At 38.5% G+C, this 13,452-nt stretch overlaps 1 protein-coding gene across 1 annotated transcript in view; it reads left to right on the plus strand.

Moving 5' to 3' along the window:
* Positions 1-470: 470 nt before the first annotated feature.
* ctnna1 (catenin (cadherin-associated protein), alpha 1) overlaps positions 471-13,452 on the plus strand; it is a 107,765-nt gene continuing 94,783 nt past the window's right edge. Inside the window, exons 1-4 of the mRNA XM_038284582.1 lie at positions 471-660; positions 4,355-4,470; positions 6,257-6,452; positions 12,836-13,002. Coding sequence (XP_038140510.1) covers positions 4,366-4,470; positions 6,257-6,452; positions 12,836-13,002 — 468 coding nt within the window. The 5' untranslated portion in view covers positions 471-660; positions 4,355-4,365. The remainder of the gene's footprint in view (positions 661-4,354; positions 4,471-6,256; positions 6,453-12,835; positions 13,003-13,452) is intronic.

Below are 13,452 nucleotides of genomic sequence, written 5' to 3' on the forward strand. Positions count from 1 at the left end.
TTCTATAAATCCTTTGTTTTTATTGGTCTTCAGTAATATTCTAATTTTCTGATATGATGAATTTGAGATTTTCATTTGTTGTCATTTGTAATCATCAAAATTAAACAAAATAAACATCTGAAATATATGAGTTTGTATGTAATGTATGAATATAATATACAAGTTTCACTTTTTAAATGGAATTACTGAAATCAATCTACTTTTTCATGATATTCTAATTTTATGACCAGCACCTGTATATGACTTTCCTGTGTTTCTCTCTGAGCTTCAAACGCATAAACTTCCTCTTTAAACTCAGCTGTTAACGGGTAAAACTGGGACTTACTAGGAAAGCACTAATTAAGCCTTATATGGCCGCGTGCGTTAGGGGCCACGCCTAGAACCCCTCGGTGCTCACCGGGCCTGCTGTGGCGTGTGGCCGCCCTGCCTCACTGCCAGGAAGCTCTCGGTCACCGCCCCCTCCCTCCGGCCCCCCTCCCTCCTCCTCTTAGTCTCCTCCATTGTTGAGCAATAGTCCATCTAATCGAAACGGTTGTAACCGAAACTCTCTGTTCAGTAAAGCGCTTCTAACTTTTTCAAACGCTCGCTATCGTTTTCAAAAAGCGGTCCAGAGGAAAGGACTCTAGTTTTCGGGAGGAGAGCGCAGCAGAACTCTTTGAGGTGAGGAAAACTTTTAAGGGCGATGAAATTCCATACTTCCCATTCCTCCATTTTGAACTTTTAAACTCCCAGTTTATCAAGCGGTTTGTTTTCCAAGAGTTAAACGCGGTTCGTCTCTCTACATTCCATTGTTATTTTTTGAATTGTTTAAAACTATAATATGACAGCTTAAAGCGTAAAAGATGGTTTTATTTTTTTTTAACGTAACGGTTAACGTTGGTGTTTGTTGTTAATCGGCTAACGTTAGCAATAGCTGCTGCTACAGCAGGTAGCGGCGTCAAGCTAATTTGGCTAAAATGTAGAAGTACCAACTTGCTGAGATTTGTTCTACTTCCTCATTTATGTTTACTCACACAGCTGTGTTTCTTTAACACTGTAAACTAATGTATATTCAACAGGATGGAACAAAACTTTAGTTTTGTCGAGCTTCTCAGGGCAACAGGTGTGACCTGGTTGTTTAAAGTAACAGTACCTGAGGTTAGCTGAGCTGGGTTTGGTCGACAGGTATTCACACATCTTTGTATTTTTTTTTTTGAATTTTTGTTTCTATATGATGTCAACTAAAATCTGACATACACATATGTTGGTGTCCTTAAAGTTTTTAGTTTCATTTTTACGCTTTTAAGTTTACCTTTAGAGCGTAGGTGCCCCACCCTAGTGGATTGGGTAAACATGTTAGATCAGCCTCTGTCGTGTTTTGGATTCAAATCACGACCGTGATTTCTTAGCTGTTGGCCACACTGGAAGCCATTTTTAAAAATAAGGGACAGAGTTTAACATTTAAAAACAACTGTTACAAGAATAACCAGCCGAACTGCAGTTATATAGGTTAAGGGGTAAAAAAAATCAGACTATTCACATTGTTTACTTTTTGTTTTATTCCTATCAAAGTAGGTTCACACTTAATAACAATGGCCTATATAAATGTGTGTGTATATATATATATATATATATATATATATATATACACACACACATTTTTTTCCCCGAACCACAGTTGGGCTGTCTGTAAAAGTAAAAAAATCTTCAAGTCAATCTACTTTTATTTTAAACTTTTCTCTTAAGGATTACACTAGAGGAAGACTGTTTTACAAACACAAGTATCAACGAGTAGTGTTGTCACAACACTAAAACTTCCCACTCAATATGCTGATGAAGATTCTCCGTCATCCAGGTTTCCCACTCAATTCCCACTCAATACTGATTCCCAGAAAAATATTTGACACCTGATACCATGGGAATGAAATATGCCACTTAAAGGCATAAAAACATATTTATGACCATGAGAAACTCACCTTTTAACCTCAAAAATCAGAATCACAGATTCAATCAGTTAAATAAGTGTACAAATGCATTTAGGATAAATAACCCAAATATATAAAAAAAAATCAGTTGTTTGAGGTTCTATTCTGTAAATAATCTAGAAATCTAAAACAATAAAAGCAAAGACATGCAAACAACTTGTTTTACTACAGATACCATGTCATATTAGTATGGTATCTGAATACTGCTTTTGAGTATTGATAGTTTTCCCCTTGCACAGGGATAAGGAATAATTACCTACTTAAATTTAGTCATTGTGTCAGGTAAAATCAGAATATACAAGAGGAAATTGATTTGAAGCTATTAAAGATATTTGTATTGCTTGTTGGTCTACAGCTCCTTAAAAAGTGATTCTAGGGGCTTTTTTTCAGTAAACTGCACTATTTTGTTTTTGCTGAGGCACAGCCATAGCTTTTAATACCAAACACTGGCGCTGACGCAGCTTCAGACTCGTTTGGCCAGAGGAAAGAACCACTTTCATCAGGAACTATGAGCAGGCTTCCTTTTTAATTGCTCAAGTATAAAACTTTACAACACAGCACTTTAAAAACGAAATGTAGAATTAGCATTGGAATCACAGACGTTGGATGTTTCTTATCTTCCTGCAGTTTATTTTCAGTTTAAGTAGGTCAATGTGCTGCTCACAACTGATCTCACAGTCGATTGTTTTCCGCCGCATCCATAAATGTTATTTCCGACTCAGTTCTTTACACTGTCTGTCTTTTAACGTCACTAGATGCTGTTAATGAATCTTGCTCTAAAAGCTCTGTTCAGCTCCCGTCTTTCCAGCTCTGCTGGTGCTGATGAGAGATCAGCTGATTAGGGCTGTGATGCATTCATAAGCACAGCAGGTTGTTTAAAACAGGCTTGATAAAGTCAGGTTGAGGTATTCAGACATTTATCCGCAGGGATAGTTGAACACCATATTATTCATGTGGTTAAAAATGTGTTCATGCACCACATTCCTTAAAACAAAAATACAAGAGAAAACCTCATAAGAGGGTCAAATGATGTAAAATGATTTAAATTCGAACTAATTTTACATAGCCCAATTTAATAACCAGAAACTGGTTAGTGAAATACCCTATTATATCAGTGCAAAGATCCATTAACACTCCAAATCCCACATTGTTTTCTTTTGTTAATGGATGTTGTGTTTAAAAAAAGAAATGTAGGTTATGAGCTGCTTATAACATTGTTCCCACATTACAGTTGACCAACATTTTAGTTTTGCTCTCAGCCTTCGAGGGGTTTGCTGTTTATCTTTCCCTGCCCCATGTTTGAAGGTTAATCAATGGAGTCGCAGTGAGTGTCTGAAAAGAAAAATGAAAAGTTATTGTGTGCAGCCCTTGACTGTCCTCCTCCAAGGGAAGAGGTGTTGTCTGTTGGATAAAAAGGGAGCAAAAATATTTTTGAACACTTTGTGTGTTGAACTCTTTGAGTGCTTTCTGAAAAGATTTTCACAATATGAGGTCACTGTTTAAGACCTAATTTCAAAACCTTAACGCATCTGAATTGTTTGCCATACAATACAAGTTTATTAACTGGGTCAGACTGGATTTTGAATGGCCCTGAATAACCTATTATGTCAGCATTTAAATTCTAGATTAATAAAAACTGCAATTGTTCGTTTGATAAGAACATATGGTGTTAAACTTTTTCTAAAGTAAATATGAAAAACAATATCATGGGCTGCATCTGACACAACTTTCATTTTCCAGCTATTTAAGGATTCGGATATCAGTGCAGCCATTTTAATCTTGAGTTAAATCAGCAAAGGTAATGTTTAGTACAAGGCTAATTAACATCCCATGATAATTGCATGTTTATATTATTTAATCTGCATATATGGCCTTACATGATGCACTAAATTCAGCACTTAAGGTCATGCGTAATCAATCAGACAGCACCTGGGTAATGAGCGTTCACATTAACTATGTGTTTGACTCTGTTGGTATCGGTGTTGATCTAACGCTTGCTGTGGCTCATGTAATCCGCCTGTATCCATGTTTGCATTCTTGCTGCAAGCTGTTGAAGAACCATTATGCAACCTCTCTGTGGGAAAGAGAGAAAAAAAAAACCCTCCAGGATTTCAAACAGAGATTAAATGCCTCTGCTGAAGGAGGTTGGCAAAGGTTGACTGTGAAAAGGATATCTGGGATTTCATCAGCACTGGGCCTACAGTATACGGATGTTAGACAAAACTATACTGTTTAATAGACTAGTCATCCTCATGGCTTAAAAGAAGAGTGTGAGGAGATGCTTTCTGTAGATTCAAAGTAAAATGCTTATAGATTTCTTTCAGCATGTTTATATTTATGTGTGGTTGCAAGTTAAAAGTTTTTCCTATTTATTTGTTTTTAATCCATAGAACCAAACAAGATGACTAGCATCAACACACCCAACATCAACTTCAAATGGGACCCAAAGAGCCTGGAGATCCGTACTCTGGCAGTGGAGCGCCTACTGGAGCCCCTTGTTACCCAGGTAATGCAAACATGGATAACATCTTTAGGCCCCGTCCACACGAAGCCAAACCCTGGCCTAAACGCACAAATTCTTCACCAAACCAGCCTCTCATCCATACGAAGCCGGCGTTTCGGGGGTCTGTAAACAATCTTTTTTTTATTAAGGCTTGTGGGAAGTGGGAAGATTTTGAAACGCCGTTTTCGCGTTTCCATCTTTAAGCTCTAACCTTTTTTTTTCTTACACGCATGCGTCACAGCGTCGCCTCTAAACACGCATGCGCGACACAGTATCACAACAACAATGGCGCCGTACTGTGTTGAATGGTTGCTGCTCATGCTACTCACCCTGCTGTCGGGCTTACAACAGAATCTTCTTCTTCCGGAATATCTCCAGGAAGAACAGAGCAATATCGACGACATAGTTCAGCACCTGAATTTGACTGAACCACGAAAATGGACCCGCAGGGCAACCATGTATAAAGATTAGTGCGCATGCCCAACATTTCGTCGCCTATTTTTGCTTTGGCACCACAGCGCCACTTACAGGCCTGGCATACATTTTGCAGCGTTTTCATGCATTCGTGTGGACGCTCACATTTATTTTACGTCTCCGTCTTTACGACAAACGTTCTGGAAAATATTAGCGTTTCGTGTTCGTTTTGACTTCGTGTGGACGGGGCCTAAATTTCACTTTTTTAATGAAATAAACCAAAAATCAGTTTGCAAAAGAAGAATGTTAAAATGGATGGAAACTGTAATTCGTAATATTACGCTACGTTCAGACCGCACACGCTAGAGGCAGTGGAAGCAGCTAGTTTACATGCAGATACGATGGATCAAAAGGTCCTGCAGCGCCTTTCCAGTTGCAGGAGCAGCGCATCATGAGCTTCTGAGCATCTGACGAGCGTGACGTGCTGCGAAAGCAGGAAAAATTTAACTTTTGCTGCTCGACGCTGCCACAACAGCCAATGAGAGAAGCTGGTCTGGGAGCTGGCAGGTAGACGGACACAGAACTGCTGATGCAGAACGCTATGATCACCCCACTGAAACAGTTTATTAATTCCTAAATTAACTCAAAATGTCGAAACCTGCTGGCAAAATATGTTTGCTTTTATGAGTCTGGGGCATGCAGTTTGAATTACGTACACGGAAAAGGCCTTCCAGCCACTCCGAACAGTAGCCAAAAACCGCAAAGAGGCAACCGGCCCAGATGCTGCCCGTGAACAGGATTTCCAAGGACAGCACACCGCAGTACAACCGCTCAGACCCCCGTACACCGGCGGTACACAGACTGCACAGATGAAGTTTTAAGGCGGACTTTATAACTTAAAAACATATTAAAACCACTTTTTACCCACTGATCACAGCAAATATAGCAAAGCCGCTCTCTACCATTGAACATAGAGCATCAGACGCATCTGGACACACTTTACTGGATGTCTGACCTTAACGTGGACAAACATAAAAAATTAGGGAGCAGAACCTTTGCTACCGCTTCCAGCCTTTGCGGTCTGAACATTGCATTATTCATTACAATAAGCCAAGCGACTCTCTCATGTTTATCAGTCATTGTTAGTGACCCAACATTGTCAGCCAAAGGATAGGGTAGCTCCACCCAACACGCATCAGACCCAGTTTTTGACCACCCAGCTAGAGCAGCAAAGATGCTTCAGCTGCGCGGTGGAACTAAACTTGTACAAGCATCAAAAATGAAGCAGTACCTGCATTTTTTTTGCTTCCAGTGCTAGCATTAGAAAATATGCTGTGTTAGACATGAATGTGACATGTAGTTCTTTAAATGTTAGGTCACCACGTTGGTAAACTCCAGCAATAAAGGACCATCTAACAAGAAGAAGGGGCGCTCTAAGAAGGCTCACGTTTTGGCTGCCTCAGTCGAGAACGCCACTCAGAACTTCCTTGAGAAGGGAGAAAAGATCGCAAAGGAAAGTCAGTTCCTTAAGGATGAACTCACCGCTGCAGTGGAGGATGTCCGCAAGCAAGGTACAGTCTACATACGGTACAGTATGTCAATTAAATGTTTTTCAGTTCGGTTTATCTCTATAGCATCAAATTTACAACACGTCATCTCAAGGCACTTTACAGTTCAGATCATCCAGTCAAATTGATTCAAAGTTTTCTATCTAAGGAAAACCAGTTGATTGCATCGAATCAAAGGCAATCCCTCAAGCTAAGCATGCTTATAGCGACAGTGGAGAGGAAAAACTTCCTTTTAACAGGAAGAACTAAAATATCTGCCTCCCATTCTACTTTTAGAAATTCTAGGGACCATGTATGTCTCAAAAGAGTCCCAAAAGATAGTGAATAATTTTTAGTAAATGTAAAGCTTTCGTTGGTTCAGTACTCAAGTTGAGGGGGGATGGGGAGGGGTGGCATCCCCCTTCTTAAATCACCTGTGACATATTAAATAATGTGTAACATTTCTACTATATATTAACAGTAATGGAAATAATATTGCCCTTTCAACATTTGTCGGGCTGTGGGCTTACGAGTAGCCTGATCAAAATAATAAAAATCAAAGAAGTGTCCTACCATGACTATGAAGCTGATCTCAGTGGGAAATGAGTCCCTAACTATGTAGGGGCAATGATAGCCATGCTAACTCTGTAGGGGCAGTGATAGCCATGCTAACTCTGTAGGGGCAGTGATAGCCATGCTAACTCTGTAGGGGCAGTGATTAGGTAAGTGTTAGGTGCCTTGGCCAAGGTCAATGAACAGTCTACCTGGCATGTAACAATCATACCAAGCATATTGCTTTAGGTGAATAGACTATATTAATCAGGCTATGGATGCTTCCAAAAAACATTCTGCCATCCCTCTTCTTTTTTTTTTTTTTTACAACTAGACTACTGCCTGGAGTACACAGATACCTGTTATTGAGAGCTTAGCTTAGCAAGGGTCTAGTAACTGATTATTAAAAGAAAAAAAGGCTTTGATTGGCGCTCTAGTCAGACTTTGGCTTCAATAGCTGTTTCACTTTGTAATCTTAACACCTTTTTATTGCCAACTCTGACAATATTTACAGGCATATTACAAAGCACTTTTTACCCATTTCACACCTACTGTGTTCAGGAGCAGAAACGTGTTTGATTTTTCATTTTAACAAACTAATGTGGATGATTGCTGAGAAATATTTGCTCCCTGGAGTTAAATGGTGATAATGGTAAAGATTTACCTACCAGTCGGTTTTTAAAAGTTTCTTCTCCTTGTTCAACGGAGGAAGATCTGACAAATACGCTTTCTGCTGCTGTTTCTGGTTTTTAATTAAAAAGCCTCCCTTTAAGCTGTTGCCACAGAGATCAGAGTGGTGTGGGGCATGTAGTGATAAAAGAGCATAGTTTCCTGCTGCTCCTGACTGTAGATTTATTTAAATGTTTGTATCCTCCTGTGTGGGCAGGAGTCCTCCCACTCAGCTTCTACTTCCAATTTAATTTTATGTCTCCAGACAAAAGCTGAGAACCGGCTAACCAGCCAGCGAAATAGAGTTTTTTTTCCCCCTGCTTTTTTTTTTTAGTGATCCTTTACTCCCAACATCTTTCAGAGGCAAGATTAATTTGCCTGTTTGGATGGGGAGCTTTAACTTGAGGGTGGGCTGTTATCACCCTGTGACGCGACATCCGTATCACGCCGTTTTTTTCTTCCCGGATCTCCTCTGCTCAAGTTCAGCTCTGTGTTGTAGCCGGAAAGGCTGCGCTGTGCCCAGGAATGTTAGTGTAGTTTGGGTGAGCTGTCACTGGGCTGGAATTCACTGCCTTTTGTTTGCCGGTGCCCAGGCCCGGCTCTCAGCTATGCCACGCTGCTCAGTGGAGCGTGTTTGGACTGATAATGCAGCCATTGACCAGGGCAGCACCACCTTGGATTCTAGCCATTTTTAGCCCACCAACTGATTTTAAAATAGGATTATTATGAGTTATAAAAAAAAAAAAATGGATGACTATTAAGCATACATTTCCAAATAGTTAAACAAGGTTTTTTTCTCCCTCCTTCCATTTTAAGTGGTTTGGATATTTTACACAGCCTTTATTTTAACATTCATGTTACATTAGAGTAGAGCTGATGATGTACACATCTATTGTCATGGGAGGTTTTCTTTACTCAGCGGTTTCTCCCTATACGTGTCCTTGCTCTCCCTCTTGCCCTTCCCACCTGTCTCTTTGCCGTCCTTCTGTTTGAGAGGCTTATTGTGTGACTTGCATTTTAATCATTTCATCGTCACACAGCCGGCTGCAGATAAGTGTTAGATAGATGAAAGTTTATTAAAGGAGCACTGATCTCTATCTACCTTCCGAAAATGGCCTTATTGATTTTCTTTGTTGCGGGTGTGGGGGGGAGGGACAGCCTAAGGGGCAGACTTTGCTTTTTGAGGTCTATGTTGTTGGTTAGTTGCACAAACTGAGTTGGAGGTGTAGGAGTAATGTGGGTGAATCGGTTTGAGCAGATCTGCTTTAGAAATATCTTTGCAGCTGCATATTGCCTTGTCGACTTGCCAGATCTCATTATATGCATGTTTTGGTTTGATAAAACGGTTTGTATGCACCTTATAACCAACAGATAATGTCATAATTATCAGTTAATTTGTTAGACAGCTACTAATTGGCATCTTATGATGATTGAATTGTACCTATAGAGATGGAGGATTCAGCAGTAATATTATTAAGGTATAACAGCTTTCAGGACAATGTTGCTTTAAACACAGCTGTTGTATTGGTAAATTAAAATTAAATTTAGCTGTTTCTATCTGTGGACTTTTCTGTTTCACTTCCTGCTAGATTATTTTCTCTGCAGCAGCAGAAGTTTATTGTGGTGATTATGATTGACAGCTGTGAACCAGTCAGGCAGCCTATATGGCTCACAACTCCCCACAATTTCTCACTCTGCTTGGCTGCTTATTATAGTTTTGGTTTAAGTTAACTAGAGATATAAGACCCTTTTACTGGCAGAAGCTTAAAAAATAACTCAAACCCACATCCATTAAACATGATACAGCGGCTGTTGATAAATAGAAAAATGAAGCAGCATAAGCTCGACCCAGGAAAGTTGAAAAAAAAATGAATATATTGGTGAAAATGGACAAATATACTAAATAATACAGAATGAATTTAAAAAACAACCCTTAATGATCCTCATTGGTTGACTAGAAGGATGTTTTGCTTATATGTACGCTGTGTACACATGTTGCAGAGGAGAATATCTGACTGAAATCTGCTTGGAGGGAAAGTATTTCAGTACAGGAGGGTTCTACTTTTAAACGGGAACGTAGCAGCCGATGCTAGGGGGGGGGGGCAAGATGGTGGAAGAATGACTGGATGTGATGGAGATGAGATTATTGGAACACGTTTCCGCTCTCCTTCTGCTACAAGGCCTTATTTGCATCAGACCCTCGGCTGGAAACTCAGCTGCCTGCTGTGTGCCCTCCTCAGTGTGGATGACACTGTGATGCCTGTAAGCCAATTTCTAACAGAAATGGCCTCTATAGGTAACATGCTCGTTCTGTAACACGACCACAACCTTCTGTTGGTTCGATCCTTTTTCATCTGTAGCTTTTAGATATGTTCCTTTTATGTGAGTTCAGGCTAAAAAGTAATGTTAATGTAATTTTCATGCTGCGATAACACAGCATCAGTCCCGCTAAGTCGGACGGTAATATTCTTTAGCTTAGGTTATTTTTTTAAGAAAAGCTAAAATTTATTAAAATGGAATTCTGTCGTATCTGAATGGACAAAGAAATAATTTTATTCTCATCTTGATGTATCTTAACTGGTTGCAAAAATGCAACCTTTTTCCCAATTTATCATAATTGTCATAATTATAACCCTCTTTGGTGTGGAAGTTATTACTGAGGGAAGAATCATAGTTGTCCATTTTAGGGTCAGAGGTTTATTAACCTGAAGGTAAAAGAAGCACAAAGGTGATTAAATCTGTTTTTCTATGGCGTGTTGAAATGTGTTGGTGATTTATTCAGGTTGGATGAGAGCAAAACCTGATCTTTTTTAGTTTCTTTTCTTTATCTCTTTTCATCTTTGAACTTGGATTTTGAAGAATCCCATTTTCAAAAGACATGGCAGATCAAAGCAAAGCCCTACATTAAGAAATGGTCTCAAAATATTATTTATTGGACATAGTGAAGACAAAAATATATCGGTTTACATTTAATTGGACATGTTTCCTTATTTTGAATTTCCCTAATTTTTTTTTTTTGGTGATGAATAGTGTATTTAAAAGAATTTTTTTTTCATTTAAAAAGTTTAATAACCCAGTTTTCAACGGCTCATCAGGAACTTTAAGATAACTTGAAAAGCTTTTCTAGAATCTTTTCAAAGGGGCTTTTTTGGCCTTGGCCTCAAACTTTTACATTGACTTGACCTGCAAAGATGGAACATGTTGAGCTTTGAAGAAAATAATTTATGTGACAAAACAGACGATGGATGAACCAGGTGCAGTTTTAGACTGATAATTAGGTTCTGGTTTTCAGTTTTCTGCTGGTTTGTTCTTTGGCCTCGAAGCTTCTTATTGTCTTGGCAACATAGGCAGAGGCAGATGAATTTGTGCAGCTATTTAATTTATGCTTTTCCAGAGGTTTCCGTCTAGAATTGACTCATTGTAGGTCACTAGTTGTCTTAAAAGGTGGAATTGGACTCATTTAATGGCTTTTTGCTCTTTTTTTAAAACTACTCATATGTTAGCTTTTTTCATCCTACTCAGAAGTGTCTTTTTTTATTTTTGTCTTGAAGACATTTCTTGTCTTAGAAAACCCAGTCTTCTTTCTGTGAAGACAGCTGGAATGTAAACACCTTAATTAGCTGGCACCTCTGTTCTGCAGCAAAGAAAAGTTTGTTTTGTGGCTTGTTTCAGTTTTATCTGCACTTCAAAGAAGAAAACTAAAATCAAGAAACCGTGTTTGACCTCCTCTTCAACATTGAGGGGTCTAAAGCCGCACCATTTGCAGCTATCATCGATGTTTTTTATGTCTTTTGGGCGACTGCATTTCATGATTAAAAGTTTCATCCAGGAAAAGATGTAGGAGCTGCACTGATCGGGTCAAAGTCAGGCTGCATTTTTAAAAATAAAGATATGCGTGTTTCCACTAGAAAATAAGTCACTAGCTTCCATTTTTAATTCTCACTGTTATTTTAAACATGCATGAATCACAAAGTCTACGAAGCAAATGGAAGAAAAAACAAAATTATATGGGGTACATTATTTAAAACGATTAATATGCCAAATGATGATTGACTTTGGACGTCTAAGTTACATTAAAACACCATTTTCAGTCAGTTTTGCAATAATGGAATGTTAAAATTAAAAGGGTAAAAACACTGTAATCCATAATGAGCTAAAAAAACAACAACTTTAGATTAGATAGTTTTAGGTAACTAAAGCAAACTTAAAATAATTTTGCAAATTAAATCAAGGTATTAGATTTAATCTCATGTAGATTTTTAATCATAAATCTTTAAAGGATTGTAGAATAATTTGTCATGAAACTCTCCGTAACCCTTGAAAGGAATATAACACAGATTTAATATTTCAAAAGGTTGTTTGCCTGCTCACACAATACACCTATCATCTCAGACGAATAAGTTATCCAGATCATAAAAGACGAGCAGAAATGAAACATGGCAAAGCACGATTTGTTCCATATCTACAGCACACCTTCTGTGGAATAAAACGTCCATTTAGATCCGTACTGCATTACAGGAAATAAATAAGATAAATACCTGTCTCTTTTGTCTCTGGAATACAGCAGTGTTGTTTTTAGACCTTTTATATAATAATTTTGCCTGTCGCTTTCAGTGAAGTAAAGGACAGCTTTGCTGTCTTGTTCATGATTTGAGGCTAAAAAGGCAATTTGTGTGCCAAGTCAGCTGTGCAGACCTGTCCAACGTGAGCCCAACGCACAATGCTGGGAAAACCAGACAGTGAGCCATTGTTGTGGTTTTGACCTCCATATTTTCCTTCATGGGGAAGAAGGAACGCTGAGCGACATGTGCTGACCTTTGCTGAGCAGAAAGATGCATCAGACCGCCGCTGTTCCTGCGCACTCCTCTTTCTCTAATGACTTTTGACGCAGTAAACATGTTGTGAAGAATAGACTGTGACTGATTTCAAACATGTCTTGACCTGCAGATGATCACTGCTACAGCAACAAGCTGATACTAGACACAATAAATGCTGTTTAGTGCACTTTACTCGTAATGAACCGTACACTTTTATTCCAATTAAAAGGAATATAATTACCTTTTTCTACCTCTATCCTGATGGTCTTCTTCATGTATACTAACCCAAATATCACCAGTGATTAAACAAGAACCAACTTTAATGTGTGAAATTAAGATATTTTTGCTCTACCTTCTTTTTTTACTCAGGTGAATCAATGCGACTGGCCTCTGGAGAATTTGCAGAAGACCCCTGTTCCTCTGTGAAGAGAGGCAATATGGTGCGAGCAGCCCGGGCTCTTCTGTCCGCCGTCACACATTTGTTGGTTCTGGCAGACATGTCTGATGTCTATAAACTCCTGGTGCAACTTAAACTGGTAAGATTATTTTTAAACCAAGCATGTTTCTTTTATTTATTCGTTTTTACCTAAATGTTAGTTCTTTTTATTTATATTTTATTGGAGGTGAATCTGATGAATGGCGCTTGCAGTGCCTCTTCATTCTCCCTGTCGGCAGGAAAGTTCCAGCTTCACTGTTTAGTTTGCAGCTTTAGTTTGGCGGTGTTCTGAATTTATAATGAAGCATGTAAAAGTTGTTTAGGGCTTCAAAATATAACCTGACTTAAAAAAAATAAAAAATTTTATATCTCATATGGGAAATTAGTTGCCAACAAATGATGTATTTTTAGGTTTTAAAATAATATTGAACACATAAATTCCAATCTTAATTCAAAGAAAAATGGTTCCAAAAACATACTTCTGGTTCTTTTAATGTCATTATTTTCCATCTTGTGTTTATTTCCATCTTGTGTTTAAGAAAACATTTAA

The sequence above is a fragment of the Cyprinodon tularosa genome, unplaced genomic scaffold (assembly GCF_016077235.1).
Source record: "Cyprinodon tularosa strain WSP-4 unplaced genomic scaffold, ASM1607723v1 ctg20, whole genome shotgun sequence".
Classification (NCBI taxonomy): domain Eukaryota; kingdom Metazoa; phylum Chordata; class Actinopteri; order Cyprinodontiformes; family Cyprinodontidae; genus Cyprinodon; species Cyprinodon tularosa.